This window comes from Schistocerca serialis, chromosome 4, assembly GCF_023864345.2.
Source record: "Schistocerca serialis cubense isolate TAMUIC-IGC-003099 chromosome 4, iqSchSeri2.2, whole genome shotgun sequence".
NCBI lineage: Eukaryota > Metazoa > Arthropoda > Insecta > Orthoptera > Acrididae > Schistocerca > Schistocerca serialis.
In genome coordinates this window covers 599,776,490-599,798,238 of record NC_064641.1, presented here as the reverse complement: position 1 = coordinate 599,798,238, position 21,749 = coordinate 599,776,490, and the positions used below count along the sequence as shown (strand labels likewise).

The 21,749-nt window shown below is 41.5% G+C and overlaps 1 protein-coding gene across 1 annotated transcript in view; it reads right to left on the bottom strand.

Moving 5' to 3' along the window:
- The window catches only part of LOC126475379 (uncharacterized), a 97,664-nt gene that overhangs the window by 32,245 nt on the left and 43,670 nt on the right, over positions 1-21,749 (bottom strand). The window contains exon 2 of the mRNA XM_050103203.1: positions 4,951-5,869. Coding sequence (XP_049959160.1) covers positions 4,951-5,869 — 919 coding nt within the window. The remainder of the gene's footprint in view (positions 1-4,950; positions 5,870-21,749) is intronic.

The following is a 21,749-nucleotide window of genomic DNA, read 5'->3' as shown; positions in this document are numbered from 1 at the left end:
GAAAAATAAAGGCTATGCCCATACCGGCCAGAGCTATCAAACCCACAGAAAAGTGAAAGAAGCCCAGACACTGTGCACCTCCATATGACGTCAGTGCACAGTGCGGGCAGGGGGGGTAATTGTAATGCATCTTTATTATTATTATTACTATTATTATTAATATTAATATTATTTATCTCGTTCTTTTCTTTTTATACATATAAGATATATGTAAAATAATAAGTTATTCTGTACCAGGGATACTACTGGGTCACAAACAAAACAAATAGAGATACGTTCTTCAATTGATTAATTTCTATATATTCACCTATATGTCTCTATAAGTGATAGCAGGAGAAGTATTACAAATTCTGCTGCATTAATATTGTTCAAAAATGTGTATGCTAACCAGACATTAAAGAAGTGTTATAAAAGTTATTAGCGAGACAGTTCATTTATAACCGCATCTGTTCATCATTCCGCCCACACCGAGAATCCTGCATCGAGAGGATCGAAGCAAACAAGAAGAATTTGTGTGAGAAGAGAGCAGGCGATCCAGAACCAGTATTGTCATATGAAGTTCCATGCACAATGGCGGTAACAAGAAAAAGAAGTACGTAAATTTAAATGCTGACTACATGTATTGTATATTGAAGGTCTGTTGATATTACTGCCAGTTAAAGTTCACTCAGGATGTGTGTACTTTCCAATTTCTTTCAATTATTCTTTCCAATTTTTTTACTTGTTCAAGCAACAAGTATTTAATCAGTTTCATTATATATTATATTTTATCCCCGCATCCCTATTCTTGCCACTAGTCAGAGCAAAGATTGCTCCACACTATGAGGTGTGGAATTCGTTTGGTCTGGAGTAGAGATGGTGGTGTACGGTGAATGCCACAGCTCGTCAGGAGACAATAAAGAATTTACCCATGAACTCAATGACCAAAGGTTCAGTATAGGATGTAACATAAACAGGTTGGCCATTCACATCTTGGTGTCCTGAGAATGTGATGATTGTGCAATGTTCAGTTATAGCCTGGGGAAATCAACATGCCAGAGCAGCCCTTGAGAGTGGACTCACAAGGTGCGATGTGCATCAGATGTTGCATTAAGAATCAGACTTTTGAGAATTGAAACCCCATTATGTCCAGCAGCTGACACCAGAAGATTGTTATCACAGAATGGAGTATGGGGAGTTGATTTTGGACTGGCACAGAGATTGGCCTCAATTGTTTCACAACATTCTGTGGAGTGATGAGGCCATTTTCTATGTGGGAGGTTTCATGAATCGGGACAACTACCATTAATGAACAGGATCCTGGAGTTAAGGTAAAAAAGATCCATTCTCATCAAAAAGTGCCCATGTGGTGTGGAATAACAGCTACAAATGTCATCAGCCCATATCTCCTACATGACGCAATGAATGGGGAACACTACCTTCAAATGATGATGGTCGAAGTAGAGAGGATATAAAACGTAGCTGGCAATGCCAAGGAAAGCGTTTCTGAAGAAGAGAAATTTGTTAACATCCAGTATTGATTTAAGTGTCAGGAAGTCATTTCTGAAAGTATTTGTATGGAGTGTAGCCATGTATGGAAGTGAAACATGGACGATAAATAGTTTGGACAAGAAGAGAATAGAAGCTTTCGAAATATGGTGCTACAGAAGAATGCTGAAGATTAGATGGGTAGATCACATAACTAATGAGGAGGTATTGAATAGAATTGGGGAGAAGAGGAGCTTGTGGCACAACTTGACAAGAAGAAGGGACCGGTTGGTCGGACATGTTCTGAGGCATCAAGGGTTCACCAATTTAGTATTGGAGGGCAGCGTGGAGGGTAAAAATCGTAGAGGGAGACCAAGAGATGAATACACTAAGCAGATTCAGAAGGATGTAGGTTGCAGTAGGTACTGGGAGATGAAAAAGCTTGCACAGGATAGAGTAGCATGGAGAGCTGCATCAAACCAGTCTCAGGACTGAAGACCACAACAACAACCTTCAAATGCTTCAGGGTTATGTTTGACCCACAGTTCTGGATACCAAAGACATTATCTTCAAGCAAGACTTGCAATTTGCAAGTGATGTGCAGAGCTAGTTGGATGAGAAGTTTCCAGGACATTGGCTGGGGAGATGTGGACCTCAAGAGAGACCTGCAAGAAGCCCAGACCTGACATCCTGCGACCTTTTTTTATGGAGATGGCAGAAGAGGTGGCGTACCAGATGAAACCTTGCCCACGGGATGAACTGGAAGCACAGATTCTGGAAGTTCTTACCAACATCCCACACAACGTCCTCAGGAAAGGTGTGGATTCCATTCCAGGTCGTTTGAGGACACTGGTCAACATCACAGGTGGCTACATCAAAATTTAATGGACTCTAAACATATGCAAACATATTCCCATAAAACTGAGTACATACTCTATTAATTTCAAATAAATAACTGTGCAAAGATAAAAGTTATACATAAGTTTCAATACAGTTATTTCCCGCCCACCTTGTAGAACTGGAACTATACAGGACTAAAGTGCACGCCTGTAGCAGGAAATGGTTTCAACTTAATTAAGCAGTTACAGAAGGTACTAATAAAACTTATTAGAGATGGCTAGGAAGTCATACTGTGTGGAGATTTAAATACTGATTTCATCTCGGATGCTACCGACTGAGGAGACATAGTGTTGCTGATGGCCAGCCTTTTTGTGTTCCCCATATGAACATTGCCAACAAGAACAGGACAGAGTAACAGTGACTGATTATTTATGTTTAAATTCACCTGTCTTTCCACAAACAAATGTGAGCCACATAGTACATAATTTGCTCGCCCATGGTGATCGAGTGACAGCAATATAACACCACCGTCAATCTGGTATTTGCCAACTGCCTTTGCTTTTGAAATAGGAGTATCTTGATCCTATACAACTGATTCAATTAAGACATACTCTTAGTAAGGCATTTTATAAATAGCATCAGCTAGAGGTTTGCTCCAACTTCTACGAACGAGTAAAGAATAACCTTTTCCAAAACTCTGATAATTATTATGAGTAGATTCAATGGACAGGGATGATTACAAGTGGGTACACTGATTTTTCAAACTTGTGTCATACGAAATCCCCCGATGTATATACCTTCCCTAGTAGTGTAACTAACCTCTTACAGATTTTATTCAATGAAAATAATCAGTGTGTGAAAATATAACGTGGTTGGTTGGTTGGTTTGGGGAAGGAGACCAGACAGCGTGGTCATCGGTCTCATCGGATTAGGGAAGGATTGGGAAGGAAGTCGGCCGTGCCCTTTCAGAGGAACCATCCCGGCATTTGCCTGGAGTGAATATAACGTGGATCGATAACAAATCTACTCTCAAGGCAGCTGCAGATATGGAAATGCGCAAGCTTTCTGAGACAGCAGCTCCTTTTTCAAGCAGAAGGGTTAAAGGGAAAGGAAGAGCCTGCCACCACTTGGTGAGTGAATTTTTTTATCTACTACCGATTTTGTTAGTTTGGTTAGTAGGCTCACGACAGTAGTGAAGAAGACCCTGGATTTGCCTAGACAGAGTCTCTTATACCTCAGCAATGTTGATACAGTTGGATAGATGTGTTGCATAGGTGTTCCAGGAGCTTGTGCACAAACAAATGTCACATCAACCGTGCACTAATTCCTTTTATCCTTTGTGTACAGAAAATATACACTTTCACAAAAAAAGAGACATAGAATAAGGGAATTATCCAAATGGAATGGAAATTGGTATATGTGCTGTACATGTACAGACAAACAAATGATTACAGTTTTAGAAAAATTGGATTATTTATTCTGTCCAAGTTGTGAGTTAGATTATCAAAATCTAGAGATGGTTGGAGGGCCCTGCAAATAATGCTCCAAACATTCTCAGTTAGGGAGAAATCTGGCCACCTTGCTGGCCAAGGTAGGGCTTGGCAAGCACGGAGACAAGCAGTAAAAACTCTCACCATGTGGAAGTGGGTATTATCTTGCCAAATTTAACCCCAGGCTGGCTTGCCATGAAGGGCAACAAAACGGGGTGTAGAATATTGTCAACTTACCACAGTGCTGTAAGTGTGCCACAGAAGACAACTGAACAGGTCCTGCTATGAAAAGAAATGGCACACCCCAGACCATCATGACTGGTTGTCCAGCCATATGGCAGGAAACAGTCACATTAGTATCCCACTGCAGTCCATGGCGTCTCCAAAAACATCTTTAGCCTGCAATCTCATTGACTGGAGTAAAATCGCCTTTAGTGTTGAGTCCCACTTCAAACTGAGCCATTACAATGAGACTTGTCCAGAGACACCTGAGACAGCAGTGCCTCCATTTAGCCCTGCACACACTGCTAGACAGCACTCTTCTCCCCCACCCATACCCTGCCATCCCTTCCCCTTCCCCAGTCCCTCCTCACGTAACGGTTGCACTCTGGTCTGAGCTGCCGGAGGCGACAGTTGTGTATTTGAAGTGTAATTGCTTGTGTGAATGATTCTGCACGCGCGTGTTGTAACAGTTTTTTGTTATGTCTGTCAGCAGCTCAACGTGTCATCTTTATGGTGAGTGGCAATCCATCCTTTTCCTTACACTGTTGACATTCCAACCTGGAGTCTCCATTATCAATTGCTAGTGTGGAAAACTATTTTGTGCTTCTAGTAAGATGCTGTATTATGCATCTTATTCAAAATAACTGAATTCTCAAAGCTACATGGCAAAGCTGCCACCACTGTACAGAATTTTAGTGGTCTCCTGAACCTGCAAAGTACCAAACAGCTTGCAGTATGGTGTATTAAATGCTACATCTGCAATTCTTCAATCGCTACAACAGCAACAAAACAAACAAACAAACAAAACTATTTTTCCATTAATCTTGTCTTTTTAAAATTCTTAAACTATAATAATTGAATATAAATACTATTTCAAACACTAAAATGATATATTAAGTTGTTTTACATTACCATAAATGTATAAACTTACCAGCTCTGAAAACAATTTCAGAAATGCCGCTGAAGCAGCAGCATTCTGTGCAGCAGCTGGATGATCCCTCTTCTCTTCTATATTGTGCAAGAAACTATAATGTAACCCGAAGTTACGAACCAGTTCTGAGGAAGTGGAGCAAATGTTCAATTCCTCTACAGCTTCCTCTAAGGTCAAATACATTGGTTTCACTTTGTTGTTTTCTAGTTTATCACCAACTGTGTTCAATTCTTTCAATTTCCCATTCTCTGTCTGTCTATTTCCATGTTTCTCATTTATATATTTTCTAGTACTCTCACTTTTCACACCTGTCAAACTTTCACTGATCTTTTCCTTTACTTGAGAATTTCTGGCTGTTATATTAATACTATTTGCATTTTGCAATTGTTTTGAATATGTTGTCGGTTTTAATGTAGAATAATCACTCTGATAAGTTGTCCTTGGTACTAATGGATTTTGTCTGAATTTCACAAGCATTTTCTTTCTTAAAGGATCTTTTGATTCAGATGCTGATGGCGACAAATTTTCAGTCATTCTGTCTTTCTCTTGAATGCCTTTGTGCAACATGCTTGAATTCCCAGTTGATGAAGTAAATTCTTTTGACTGTGAGTGTATTGAAACACTTTTTTTACCTATTGTCTCCCCTTGCGTTGACTTGAGGCAAGCACTGCTTCTACCAACTACATTTTTTGTTTTGTTCTTAGTTTTCTTTGATGAATTACATGTTTCCTCGACTCTCTGGCCTTCTTTGATTCCATCATTCTTATTTGAGCACTCTGAATAAACGGCTGCATCCAATTTAATACTTTGAGGTGGATTCCAGTTGTGCAACAGCTGATTCACTTCTCCACGGCTATAGGAAAGTCTCTGCCTTGCATCAGAGGTCCATGTGACAGCTTCTTCTAGGAAATGTATTAACCTAGATATAGAAATATATTTTATTAGTACATGTCTTTATAGAGATTAACCAAACCCAAAAATATGGAAAATTTCATGAATTATTATTCTGACTTCCTCCTAATGCCAACTGAGAAGAACTATCTAATTCTTTTGATTTCCCATGTTATTGGCTCTGTACAGGTTCGGTTTCATTTATACAGCACAAATTGTACAGTTGATACTGGCCAAATCAAAGAAAATTTGCAATAATACATAGAATTAGCAAATAGTAAGCAAATTAAAATTAGGTACCTATTCTTAAAATTTAATTTTTAAGTAACTTTTTTTGTAGCATATCCAGAAATTCTTTTAGGCCCTACAGCATAGAAACATTGCATTTTGTTTAATTTTCAATACTGGATATGTAGCAATTTTTATTTCTTCTGGTATATTATTCTGTAGCATTACATCAATATTAATTACACTCCTCTGATAGGCTGTTGTTCTGTGATATTTTTTATGTATATTTGATTTCCCTCCAGCACAATAGTAGTGTACGTTTTTGTTCTGTAGAGGGTAGCTTGTTTTAAAGAGGTAGCCTCTAGTGAACAAGATAATTTCATAAACTAATAATAATCTTGGAACATTTAGAACACCAAGCTCAGTAAAATAATATTTACAGGGCTCCATCTTTTTAAAATCATAAATTATTCTTAGAGTTTTTTTTTTTTTTTTTTTTTTGCATTCTAAAAACCTTTATACTGTGAGTTGAATGTCCCAAGAAAATGATCCCATGTCAAAGCAGTGAGTGGAACTGCACATAGTATGCCAGCAGTAATGTTGTTTTGCTTGTTGTTGACTTTAATATTCTTAGACCATAGCACATTGCACACAGATGAGAGTTTCCTAGACAAGTTATTTTATGTGTGCCTCACTTTAAATCTTGCTGAACCCACAGACCCCAAAATTTTGTGACACATTTTCTAGGCAACAGACATTTGATTAGATGGAGGAAATAAACTAACGTTGACACACAGCTTTTTTAGTATTTATAATGAGTTTGTTTCTGACGAACCACTCAAAGCCTTTTCATAGAACTTTCTGCTATTGACTGCTATTGACTGATCCTTTACAGTTTACTTGAATGAGGTCTTCGGCTAGTGAAATGAAGTATTCATTGAATTTTGTCATGACTAATTTTAGGTCTGTGACTTTTGAGCACTCTGGTGTTAATGATACATTCTCTTTTTTTGGTATTGAGCTAGAAGTTTCTTTCTTCGTAACACTCTACATGGATCTTATTGTTAGATATTCCACATAATTTTTCCTCTCTGACTACTTTACCATAGATTTTTAGGCTTAGAATAATCTTCGAATTCTTGGGTAACTCTATATTTTTTACAACAATACTGCAGAAATCTGTTTCTTTCACTGGAAATTTTTATGCCTTTAGTTACTCATTGCCTATTGTTGTTAGGTTTTACAGTTTGTACATCTTTTAGGAATGATGCATTAAAATAGTAAAGAAAGACATTCTGAAAACACATGCTATCAGCATTGTTCTGAATGGAGATGCTTTCCTAATTTTTCTTAGCCAGCAAGGCATTAAAAATTATATCATCATCTTGAGAAGAGTGTGATGCACTTGCTCCAGTGTTCCCAGTCTTCAAATACACACTGGAAACCATTTTTTGAGAGGTCCTTCAAAATCGCTTCCTCAGCCTTCACCACTGCTTCTGATGATTGATAATGCCTCCCACAAAGACATGTCTTCATGTTAGGGAATAGAAAAAAGTCACATGGGGCTAAATCCGGACTGTAGGGAGGGTGAGGGATGCACTTCACATTGATTTTTGCAAGATATTCAGCAACAACATTGATAATATGCAGCCACGCATTATCGTGGTGCAGCATCCAGCCTGCTTCATGGAAATGTGGTCTTTTGCATCTGATATGGACTTGCGATGTTTTGAGGACATCCCTGTAGTACTGTCCAGTTACTGATGTATGTGCAGGTACAAGTAGCTAATAAACTTATCCATGGACATGTATGGATGGACATCAGGTGCATGTTGAGCTGTCGAGGAGTAGTAGTAGTAGTAGTAGTAGTAGTAGTAGCAGAGGTGTTTGTGGGCGCACGACAGCAAGGTCTTCAGCGACCGTGCAGCATCATAGTGAGACGGGTGTCAAGAAAAAAGAAAACCTCAGAACATTGACATAAAACGGAACATAGAACACGGGGAACAATCATTGAAAAAATGTGCTCACCCACACTGAAGCGTGGGATGAAGCAGGGCATCAGCAGTAAAACATGGACAACACAGGAAGAAAATGGTAGAGGGAGCTAAAACAATGGAGCAGATGGAAGTGGCTGGCTGACCACAAGGAAAAAAGGGAGGAGTCAGCCACTCCGCAACACACTAAAACCTCCAGCCTAAAAGTTTAGGCCAGAGTCCAGACACATCACAAAACTTAAAAACCCGAGACACACACGCCTCATCGTTAGCTAAAACACAAGGTAGATCCCCATCAATTTGTGCTTCTGCCCGTGCATCACGGTATAAAATGCAGTCCATTAAAATGTGCCGGACAGAGATGTGCACACCACAAGCGTCACAAAACGGAGGATCCTCCCGCCGTAATAAATAGCTATGCGTCAGAGGACAGTGCCCGATCCGCAGACATGTGAGGGCCACCTCTTCCCGCCTGAGCAACCGGCAGGAGGAACGCCACGGCCGAGTGGTGGACTTTACCGACCGCAGTTTATTGGCCGTCACCGCCAGCCATTCGTCCTCCCACAACTCCATGCACTTCCTGTGGAGTGCAGCGATGACTGACTGCAAGGGGATAGGACACTGGACCACATCCTGCTCTCTGCAGGCCTCCTTGGCAGCCCGATCAACCTGTTCATTGCCCCATATGCCGACATGACCAGGCACCCAGCAGAAGGATACCTCTTTACCCCGCTGTTGGAGCAAGTACAGTTGGTCATGTATCAGCTGGACCATCTCCTCAGTCGGGTATAGGTTCTGCAGTGATTGTAAGGCACTAAGAGAATCGGAGCAGAGAAGAAATCGATCGCCCCGAACACGATGCATCTGCTCCAGTGCCTTCAGGATCGCGTGGGGCTCCGCTGCGAAAACGGTATATTCAGCAGGGAGGCGAATCCGGGTGACACGATCAGGGAACACCACAGAACAGCCAAGGAAAGTCTCCTGTTTCGAGCCATCAGTATAAACGACAGTGAAACCGTGATGCACATCTAAAATGTTAAAAAACAGAGATTGGAACGTAAAATCTGGTGTGCCACCTTTCTGAAAACGACTCAAATCTAAAATAAGTTTGGGACGCCGGAGGAGCCAAGGTGGAGATCTGCTCCAACCGCGACGTAAAACACGAAGACCAGCCACAGACATCGCAGCAAGGCAATCCTGTGCGCGAATCCCATAGGGCTGCGTCGCATGTTGCCGGTTATGAAATAACCGTGCCAGAGGAGGCTGAGCAACGGTATGGTATGCAGGTGTGTAGGGTGTGGACAAAGTTTTATACGCCTGGCATACCGTAAGTAGCCGTCGCCGCATATGAAGTGGCGGTTCACCTGCCTCTGCACAGAGGCTTGGTATGGGGCTAGTTCGGAATGCCCCAGTGGCCAACCGAAGCCCTTCATGGTGCACAACGTCCAACATCTTTAAGTAAGAAGGCCTCGCAGACCCATACACCGTGCACCCATAATCGAGCCGAGATTGCACAAACGCCCTGTAAAACTGGAGCAGACAAGTCCTGTCAGCTCCCCATGTACTGTGGCTAAGGCATTTTAAAATACTTAAACCTGAAGCGACCGCCGTTTCAGGTCTTTAAGATGACGTAACCACGTGAGCCTCGAGTCAAAAAGGAGACCCAGAAATCTCACCGTGTCTTTAAAAGTAAGAATAGTGTCCCTCAAGCGCAACTCAGGAAAGGTTAAAATCGAACGAGAACAGTTAAAAAGAACACATACAGACTTCTCGGTGGAAAACTTAAATCCACTCTTCTGCGCCCAGTCATCCAAACGCCTAATCGTAAGTTGCAACTGACGAGTTGTCGTTGCAAGGCTTGAAGAAGAGCAGAACAAAGAGAAATCTTCCACAAACAAAGAACACTGGACAGGACTTTTCACTAGGGACGTAATGCTATTAATAGCGATGGCAAACAGAGTCACACTTAAAACGCTACCCTGAGGGACACCATTCTCCTGCTCAAAACGATCAGACAGGACATCACCAATTCGGTATCTAAAATATCGTGGCAAGAGGAAAGACTGAATAAAAAGAGGGAGACAACCACGAAAACCCCATTCGTGAAGCTGCGCCAGGATGAGACGCCTCCAAGTGGTATCGTAGGCCTTCTCGATGTCGAAAAATACGCCTAGAAGGTGATGACGGCGGAGGAAAGCTTGTTGTATAGCCGCCTCCAGGAGGGCAAGGTTATCGAAGGTGGAACAAAACCTCCTGAACCCACACTGAAAGTGACTAAGGAGTTGCCGGGATTCTAACATCCAGACAAGGCGGCGGTTGACCATCCGCTCCAAGGTCTTCCCTATGCAACTAGTGAGGGCTATACTACGGTAGCTACTTGGGCTCGTGCGGTCTTTCCCAGGTTTTAAAAAAGGGATTAAAACTGCCTCACGCCACGCGTCAGGAAAGTGACCCGACGCTCAAATGTCATTAAAAAGTGCGAGGAGGAGTTCTCTGTTGCGCATTGTGAGGTGCCATAGCATACTGTAATGGATCCTGTCGTGACCAGGGGATGTGTCACGAGCTCCAGACAATGCAGAATCCAGCTCCCACATAGAAAATGGGCAGTTGTAAGCTTCAGGAGAGGTGGACTGGAAGTTCAGACTACATCTCTCAGCAAGCGCTCTATGGCGCTGGAAACCTGGATCCTGACTGGTTGTTGCAGTAACAGTGGCAAAATACGCTGCCAGAGTCTGGGCAATGTCTCGCGGCTCCGTGTGGAGAATGCCGTTAGTCATTACAGCAGCTATGGGGCACCTCCCTCCTCTGCCAGAAATTCTCCGGATGGTCTCCCACACAATGGAACTTTTGGTGGAACGATTAATGGTGTTCAGGAACGTTTGCCACGACCTCTTCTTGCTCTCACGAATAATGCGGCGACATCTTGCCCTCGCCACCCGAAAGGCTGCAAGATTCTCAGCAGTCGGCCGACACTTGAACCGACGCAGAGCCGCACGCCTGGTCCTGATTGCAGAGCGGCAGTCGGCACTCCACCAAGGCACAGGTGGCCTTTTCCGGTGGCCTGTGGACTGTGGAATGGACGCTGCAGCGGCGTGGTGGACCGTGTGGGTAATATGATCCACCCACATCTCAACATTCGCACAGTGTTCGAATTGGGCCAACTGGCTATAAAGCGTCCAGTCAGCTCCACTGAGCACCCATCGTGGTGGTCTCCTTTCGGGGCCCACGCCATCTGGCAGGTGAATCCAGATTGGGAAATGATCACTGCCGTGCAAGTCAGCGACCACTTCCCAGCGAGCACTGGCGGCAAGAGCTGGAGAGCAAAGCGAGAGATCAATGGCAGAGGACGACCCAGTCGCCGTGCAGAAATGAGTACTCTGTCCTCCATTGAGCAAGTAGGCACAGGATGACAGGAGAAGCCTCTCAATTGCTCTACCCCTGGGGCAGGTAATTGCAGAGCCCCAAAGCACATTGTGGGCATTAAAATCACCACAAATAACGAATGACTAGGGGAGCTGTGTAATAAGGTCGGTGAGGGCCGCTTCATCAAGAGCATCATGTGGGGGCAAGTAAAGTGAACATACAGTCAATGGATGACGCACGTGCACGGACACAGCGACGGCCTGTAAAGTCGTCGTAAGTGAGAGAGGCGAGGAGTGGTAGTCCGTCCTGACGAAAATACCGACGCCTCCTCTAGCTCTCTTTCCACGCAGGTCGTCCTTTTTGTGGAGTGTATAGCCTCGTATCTCAGGGGAGTATGAGGGATGGAAATACGTTTCGTGGAGACAGAGACACAGTGGTCTACCCTGAGAGAGTAGACGAAGTTCCTCCACATGCGTCCTGAACCCTTGCAAGTTCCACTGGAGTATGGGAGCCATCTATTATGGGGGTAGCACCTTCATCCTGTCTCTCCGACGGGGCGGGGAGACTGCAGCAGGTGGAGGGGCAGGCGTGGGGCGAGAGGATTTCCCCACACAGACATCGGATTCCATCAACTCTGGGGAAGAGTCAGAAGAAGCTCCACGGAAAACCACATCTGCATGGTCAGACGGTTTACTACGGGATTTGACCCGCTGTTGTTGCTGTATGGGAGCTTTCTGCGGTTTGGTGGGCTTTGGGGGAGCTGATGTTGGAGTGGTAATGGCTGTACAGGGCTTCGGAACATCCTCAGCTGTTGGAGGCGTCAGGGGCTGGCCCAAGTTCGCCACTGTACCTTTGTCTGCCGTTCGAGTAGGGGCGACTGGCTCTGAAACACCAGCTGCGGTGCAAGTGCACTGACAGCTGCAGGTGTTAGTGCCAACACTCACTACCTCAGTCTGCGTCGAGGCATCGACTTTTGGAGGAGGCTTCTGTACCAGGGATGCAAAAGATGTAGCAAATGTGGGAGGTTGCATCGACTTATAAATCTTCTTGGCCTCACCATAGGGGATACGTTTGGTCGTTTTTATTTCCTGGACCTTGCGTTCCTCTAAAAATATGCGGCAGTCCCGACTCCAAACAGGGTGGTTCCCAGAGCAATTAATACATTTAGCCGGAGACGAGCAACCAACTCCTTCATGAGCAGCCTGACCACAGATTCCACAAGTCGCTTCGCCTTTACAGCCGAGGGTGGTATGCCCAAAACGCTGGCATTTGAAACAGCGCATCGGGGCCGGGAAATAAGGCCTCACACTAAGGCGAAGGAAGCCAGCTTTGACATGTTCAGGAAGTTTCGGACTATTGAAGGTTAGAATAAAGGAGTCGGATTTGACAAGATTGCCATCAACCCTCCTCATGATATGGTGAACATCAACGATACCTGCCGGAGCCCACTCACGTTGCAGTTCTTCCTTGGGAATGTCAACTAGATCCCGGAACGTCACAACACCTTTGCTGTAGTTCAAGGTGCTGTGCAGTTCAGTGTCTATGGCATACTCTCCAAGGCATTTAGCAGATTGGAGGTTAGTGGCTTGCTGGGAAGTGGAAGTTTCCACTAATAAGGTCCCATTACGTAAGCGCTTCACCGATTTTAAGGAGCCGCAGATTCCCTCCAATCCCTTTTGTATATAGAAGGGCGAAACCTTCTCAAAACTACCCTCCTTCCGTTTCACAATGAGAAACACATTCGGATTACCAGAATGCATTCTGTTACCTAAGACTGGACTGTTTAAAGAAGCGCCGGAGTCAGGGGGACTGACTGCACGGGCCCTCTTAAGAGACTGGGTGTTAGAACCTTCCAGCGGCCCACCCTTTCCGCTGGGAGGAAGAAAAGAGGATTTCGAAGGATCCATCTCGGTCCCACGAGCAGCTAGGGAACTAAAAGTCCACCTAGACAGAGCCCCGCGTGCCTAGGTAAGCCTTATACAACTGAGGTGCGGCAGGTTCCCCAGAGGTTGCCCGCTATCGACTGTTCCACCTCAACAGCCATGCATCTCATCAGCGCGCAGCACACCTTGAGATTGAGGGGTTTTTTACAGAGGTTTATTCCATCCTCGCGATCCGGGCGGTCAAGCCAAGATCCCCATTCCCTGAGACACACAATGTTCCACCGCCGCGCCGCACGGTGGTCGCTTAAGTATGCTCAGAGGCTACGGCGACAGGGGACGGGCGGCGCTTACCAGTCCCCAGCTCAGGAACCCCGGGGTCACCAAGCCCGTACCCAGCAAATGAATGCTGAGCCCCTGGGGGCTTGAGCTGTTGAGCTGCACAGCAAACAGATTTCTGCAGACACCTTATGAAGTTACGCCAGATGCGTTCGACCCGTCTGTCAGATACTCAGGGATGGCCCGGCGATTTTCCTTTACACAAACAACCTGTTTCTCGGAACTGCTCATGCCATCATCTAACATTCTGTGCTGTAGGGGGATCCACACCCTACCTAGTACGAAAGTCGTGGTGAACAATTATTACTGATCTGCGCTGTGCAAACGTAGTACACAAAATGCTTTCTGTTGCCCCAACACCATTTTTACCAGAACTGAAGAGAGCACACAATGCTGCTACCTAGTGGGAACCACGTGAAACTCTAGAGTTTGCTCTTTCTGACAGAACATTGTTCATGCACGTATCTCAACTAACATAACAGTTATGATGTTTTGAAATTGGATGATTCTTTTTGTAGCCTGTTACCTATAGTTTAATCATAGGTTGCGCTCATTTTAATTCTTAATATAATCAATCAACTTTTTTCCTATAAATTGGCATCTAATGATACAAAACACACCATTAAAACTAAACCAATACTACTTCCCATCAACATAACTTTTCCTACTATTACTGAGATATTGAAGACAAAAGTCTTGAGGAAACAGCATAGGATTAATGTGGCCAGTATGTCTATTATTATTTCTTTCTTTTCTCAGACGTTATGTCTGGTCAAAAATGGAAAGTGACGCGGACCTTGATCAAGCGTGACTTCCTTTTAACTGTACGGTATATGTTATATTGCATTTAGGAACTTTCGGGTAATTGAACATGTATCAATAATTAAGGATTTCTGTAGTTGTATATATAAGTTTGGATGTAGCTGTATTGCGTTGATGTACTGGTGGATATTGTGTGGTATGACTCCTGTAGTTGATAGTATAATTGGTATAATGTCAACTTTATCCTGATGCCACATGTCCTTGACTTCCTCAGCCAGTTGGATGTATTTTTCACTTTTTTCTCCCGTTTTCTTTTGTATATTTGTTGTATTGGGTATGGATATTTCGATTAGTTGTGTTAATTTCTTCTTTCTATTGGTGAGTATGATGTCAGGTTTGTTATGTGGTGGTGTTTTATCTGTTATAATGGTTCTGTTCCAGTATAATTTGTATTCATCATTCTCCAGTACATTTTGTGGTTCATACTTGTATGTGGGAACGTGTTGTTTTATAAGTTTATGTTGTAAGGTAAGCTGTTGGTGTATTATTTTTGCTACATTGTCATGTCTTCTGGGGTATTCTGTATTTGCTAGTATTGTATACCCGCTTGTGATGTGACCTACTGTTTCTATTTGTTGTTTGCGAAGTCTGCATTTATCTGTTGTGGTATTGGGATCTTTAATAATATGCTTACTGTAATATCTGGTGTTTATTGTTTGATCCTGTATTGCAATCATGAATCCTTCCGTCTCACTGTATATATTGCCTTTTCTTAGCCATGTGTTCGATGCGTCTTGATCGATGTGTGGCTGTGTTAGATGATACGGGTGCTTGCCATGTAGTGTTTTCTTTTTCCAATTTACTTTCTTCGTATCTGTTGATGTTATGTGATCTAAAGGGTTGTAGAAGTGGTTATGAAATTGCAGTGGTGTAGCCGATGTATTTATATGAGTGATTGCTTTGTGTATTTTGCTAGTTTCTGCTCGTTCTATAAAGAATTTTCTTAAATTGTCTACCTGTCCATAATGTATGTTTTTTATGTCGATAAATCCCCTTCCTCCTTCCTTTCTGCTTAATGTGAATCTTTCAGTTGGTGAATGTATGTGATGTATTCTATATTTGTGGCATTGTGATCGTGTAAGTGTATTGAGTGCTTCTAGGTCTGTGTTACTCCATTTCACTACTCCAAATGAGTAGGTCAATATTGGTATAGCATAAGTATTTATAGCTTTTGTCTTGTTTCTTGCTGTCAATTCTGTTTCCAGTATTTTTGTTAGTCTTTGTCTATATTTTTCTTTTAGTTCTTCTTTAATATTTGTATTATCTATTCCTATTTTTTGTCTGTACCCTAGATATTTATAGGCATCTGTTTTTTTTCTATCACTTCTATGCAGTCGCTGTGGTTATCCAATATGTAATCTTCTTGTTTAGTGTGTTTTCCCTTGACTATGCTATTTTTCTGACATTTGTCTGTTCCAAAAGCCATATTTATATCATTGCTGAATACTTCTGTTATCTTTAGTAATTGGTTGAGTTGTTGATTTGTTGCTGCCAGTAGTTTTAGATCATCCATGTATAGCAGATGTGTGATTTTGTGTGGGTATGTTCCAGTAATATTGTATCCATAATTTGTATTATTTAGCATGTTGGATAGTGGGTTCAGAGCAAGGCAGAACCAGAAAGGACTTAACGAGTCTCCTTGGTATATTCCAAGCTTAATCTGTATTGGCTGTGATGTGATATTATTTGAATTTGTTTGGATATTAAGTGTGGTTTTCCAATTTTTCATTACTATGTTTAGGAACTGTATCAATTTAGGATCTACTTTGTATATTTCCAATATTTGTAGTAACCATGAGTGGGGTACACTATCAAAAGCTTTTTGGATATTAAGTGTGGTTTTCCAATTTTTCATTACTATGTTTAGGAACTGTATCAATTTAGGATCTACTTTGTATATTTCCAATATTTGTAGTAACCATGAGTGGGGTACACTATCAAAAGCTTTTTAGTAATCAATGTATGCATAGTGTAGCGACCTTTGTTTAGTTTTAGCTTGATATGTCACCTCTGCATCTATTATCAGTTGCTCTTTACATCCTCGTGCTCCTTTGCAACAGCCTTTTTGTTCTTCATTTATAATTTTGTTCTGTGTTGTATGTGTCATTAATTTCTGTGTAATGACTGAAGTTAATATTTTGTATATTGTTGGTAGGCATGTTATGGGGCAATATTTAGCTGGGTTTGCTGTGTCTGCTTGATCTTTAGGTTTCAGATAAGTTATTCCATGTGTAAGTGTATCAGGGAATGTGTATGGGTCTGCAATGTAACTGTTAAATAATTTAGTTAGATGTGAATGTGTTGAGGTGAATTTCTTTAGCCAGAAATTTGCTATTTTATCTTTTCCAGGGGGCTTTCCAATTGCGAGTAGAATTAATTGCTTGGGTGACTTCATGTTGCAAAATTATCACTTCAGGCATTTGTGGTATCATCTTGTATGTATATGTTTCTGCTTGTATCCACCGTGCATGACTGTTATGTTGTACCGGGTTTGACCATATGTTGCTCCAGAAGTGTTCCATGTCTGTTATGTTTGGTGGATTGTCTATTTTAATGTGTGTGTGATCTATTGTCTGGTAAAATTTCTTTTGGTTTGTGTTGAATGTTTGGTTTTGTTTCCTTCTATTTTCACTTTTTTTGTATCTTCTAAGTCGTTTGGCCAATGCTTGTAATTTCTGCTTCTTTTCATCTAATTGCTCTATCACTTCTTGTTGTGAGATTTTACCTAACCTTTTTCGTTTTTTTTCTGACATTTCATTTCTTATACATTGTGTTAGCCATCCAATGTCTTTTCTCAGTTTTTCTATTCTGATCTGTAGCCTGTGTTGCCATGCTGGTTTTGTGGGTTTCTTCTGTGTGTTGGTTGGTTCTGATCTCTGCCTAGTGTGTATATTTAGTGTAGTGAGTGCTCCTATATAAACCAGTAGTTGTAACTCTTCCACAGTTGTGTTTTCATTTATTTTGTTGTGTATGATTGTGTTGATAGTTTTTATTGTTGTTTCGACTTGTGGGTTATTTGGCGATCTATGCAAGACTGGTCTAATGTCTGTATTTGTGTCTTTGTATTCTATATATGTCAGCTGAAATTTTTCTTCTATATCTAACATGTGTGTCACTTTGTGTTCTATTTGTGCTTGTTCTGGTGGCTGCCTTAAGATTTCGTTTTGCTCTGATTGTTTAATTGATGTGTGTTGTTCTTTGTTTGTTTGCTCCGGGCTGTTTGAGTCCATTACTGTATTTTCTTCTTCTTCTGATTGCACATTATTTTGTTCCAGTATTTGTTGTACTTGTTTGATGTTTTCTAATTTTGACTGGGGTATCCTGTTATTTTTGATTATTACACGGATCTGATCAGCTAGTCGTTGTTCCGTTAAAAATTTTAATTCTGGGTATCTGGTAATAAATGTTGTGTATACTTGTGATCTGTATCCAGTTGTGTTGGTTCCTAGGTTTGTTGCTTGGTAATAACAGAACATGAGGTGTCGATTAACTTCATCTGACCATCTCATCCTCTGTCTTTGTTTTCCTTCTAGGGTGGTTGCAGGAAGCATATCCTGCAAAACACCTCTATTTGGATTTGAATCATTTTCCAGTTGGCTAGCAGTGTCGTTACCATTGTGGGGGGGCATAGGGTTCAAGCGTCGTCCCTGACCATGACGGCACTTGTTCGAGGCTTCTTTGGTTCTATCCTGAACCAACTAATCACACTAAAAGGGGGGTTAGCCCTATTAGTGGTTTGTTCTTTTCGTCGCCTTTTACGACTGGCAGAACATACCGGAGGCCTATTCTTTTCCCGGGCCTCCACGGGAATTATTATTATTATTATTATGGTGATGCAATTAACGTCGACTTGCCAATATTTGAATTGCCATAAAGGTACAACTGCTTCTTACGAACCTCCGTGGGCCGAAAGGCCTTGTTATACCAGCGTACAACACGCCCCGCCCAGCCATTGTAATTGAGATGACACTCGCTCAGAGACCTGACAACCAACCGATCTGCCTGAAAAGAATCGAAATATTTCTCAATAAAACGAATCCTTGACCAATTGTTCACTAAGAAAGGGTCCGTGTAATCAATTATCATCATTATCATTATTATTATTATTATGGTGATGCACAGAAAGTGATCCCTCACTGTGAGGTAATGAAATTCCTTGAGGTTTAACAGATGGTGGGCTGATAGTATCCTTAAAGCCTTCAACTCAGCATGCAGCAGTCTTTCCAGCATTTTTAATTTCCAAAACTCGTTTTGTCTCCTGTCTATCATGTTAGTACTACAGGCTAACAACACACAGAACAATAGCCAGGAATCACTTTCACCCTGTTTCAATGACCACTTAGGTACATTTAAATAATGCTAATCTCAAAACAAATTGAATAGTTTTCCTTGGGATGGTTGTAGAAGCTGATTTCTCCAAGGCATCAATGAACTAGTCCTATGTCCAGTAAGCTGGCAAGGGAAGTTGATCATTTTGCCTTTACTTGTGCTAAATAACACTCCCAGTCAGCCACAACAAGTTCTCTTTGTTTCACCCTTCTATTTGGAGCACAGGATCCAAATTTGCCATCACAGTGATCAGGATGAATAATGATCCAACCCCTAGGGGTATCTCAACCCTTCCCACACATATATTACACTAATAGATGGAGAACAGTTACAGATGTACACACCTTAGCTTCCTTGATAAAATGAAAATACCTTTGTGGGCAAAAGCTGTTTAACAGTACAAGGTTTTAGTCTTCTGTTAATGAAAAAACAGCCATATCATTTCAGTCTGTTGCCAGGCAGACTCATGCTGTACCATCAGAATTACAGTTGGCATATGGTCGATTGTGTTTGTGAGAAGACTTCATGCCACACATGAGTTAATATGAATAAATGTTATGGACAGCAGAATGACAGGACTGCAAATGAGGTACCTGGTACTTTCACACGTGAAGCTCGAGCAGGGATGTTCATAGCATGTGCAGTGCCATTTATTGCTGGTATGCCATAGTTTCAACCCTGTCTTCTAGAAATATGTTACATCAGGAGAATCTAATCTGGGGGTTAGGTTTTAACAATATCTCCACAGTCGCCAAAACTGACGGATGATTAATTTGTGTCACATGGGAGCATTTATCGTTAGTCAGATGTCACTGACCATGCAGACTACTGGGAGATTTTAAAACGCATTCCTAAACCTGAAGATACGGGTGATTACACCTTGAATGTGGCATGGCTTTTGGAACAATGTGGCCTCATGTAGCACGATGTAAGCAAGCTAGACCTAACCTGTGTATGTCATCAGTGATTTCATGGGTAATATTATGAGCTACAATAGTGCCCATAACATGCTCTGAACTAGGCCAACTAGTTGCAGTAGGTTGCACCGTTTCCTACGAGATCAGCAAATACAAATTTTGGACAATCTGTAAAAATGAAAATTGTTATGGCTGGTGTTGAGAATAGGTTTCATAACTGTTGAGTTGTAGAGATAGTTAGCACCTTCTACAGCTCTGCTTCTCTAGTTAATACATAGCACTAACTCATAATGCACCTCCATCATTGCTTGTGGTGTGGGTGAATGCAGGTTATAATGGGAGCATTCGAAGAATGTTGACATGTCCAGCATGACAACTGGGACTTAGCTGCTACTCATGATGGGTGGAAAGGATAAGTAATTTGACCACTTTTAGCTGTGTTAACATATGAATAATAATCTGCCAATTCTTGTAATGAAATTTTGTGAGTAAGACTTAATTACAGACCCACATTCCTTCTATAATAATAGATACATGATCTGTTTATAGTGAAATGCTCATATTGCAATTGATACACTTAATATATTAAGTATTACTAAACTGAGCTGGATAAGAACCATCACATTTAACCCTAGAGCAGGCGCACTCCTTAATGTTACAGAAGCATGATCATCATGTATGCTTTATCATTTATTGCAGTCATTTACATTACACCATATGGCAATTGCAAGTAATATTTAGACTTATGCTTAACAATACTTCCATACATGTTACAGATGCTAATTTGTTACATAGCAATAATTTACTTGCATTGGTTGCTGTTTTATATGCATGTCTTGAACTTTGTAACAATGCAGATACATGCTAACATCAGCTGGTAAATTTGGTATTGCGGCTCTTTCGATAAGATGTGGTTTCACAAGCTGAAAAAAAAAAAGGTTCTACAGAAAAACTAAATGTGGACATTTCTTGCTCTTTTCATTTTCTTGAAATAACACCTGCACGTCGATATCAGCCACGTTCAACAATGGTGCTGTATAGCCATTGTCCATCTTCTTGTCATTCACATTACTCAATATTTATTGTACATTTGGTCAACAGAGTCAGCCCCCACCCTTTGTATAGGCCTAATTATAGTCTAGTCGTAAAGTTTCTTAGTGGCCTCATCTACTATCCCTTAATTGTGCATTGTAGAAATGAGTACAACAGATTTGCTACATTTAGGTAAATATGATACCATAGTAACATCTTTCTGGTATCCAAAAGCCCCCGAACCAAATTCTCAGACAGTATTTCATTTAGAGCCAGCAGACAGCTAGTACACGAATTATCTGTAGTCATATTTCTATTTGTGCCTTTTATTGGCTTGGTAAGTCTACACACAACATCGAATGGTTTATTAGAAACACAAAACTGTCCTTCAGGCTGTTTGCCACAATACACTTCCAACAAACCAGTGACTTAGCATCATATAGAAAATACTATGATGCCATATTTAGCTCATTTGTTGGGAATATAATTATGAACCTGCAACGACCTCTGAAAGCTTCTAATACCTCTCTTGTTAATACTAAATAATTGTACTAAAAGATTGTAACTATTCGTGTAGTTTTTCACAAATGCATCCAGAAAGCTCCTAACAGCTGCTAACCTATCTGTTTCATATCTCACGTCCCCAGTTTCTTTATCATCAAATCTAATACAGCTGAGAAGAAAAAAAAACAACTCTTGTAATGCATACAGGATCTCAAAACAATCATTCCTGTTCTCCCATTTGACCAAAGTTTCAGTACATTTCTGTGGTTTCCAATCAAATAAAGAATACCTAATATTGTACAAATTTCATTACAAACTGTCAACCCTGTCTCTAGAATAATTTTCTTCTTGCCTTTTTCTGTGAATGAATACATTTATAAAGTGCACAATCTCATCTAGCATATCAATACTGATGATTTTACGGAATGATTCGATTTCCTCATAATACCTCGTGCTACCATATTCAATTTCAGAGTCACTGTCATGATCACTCACTCAGT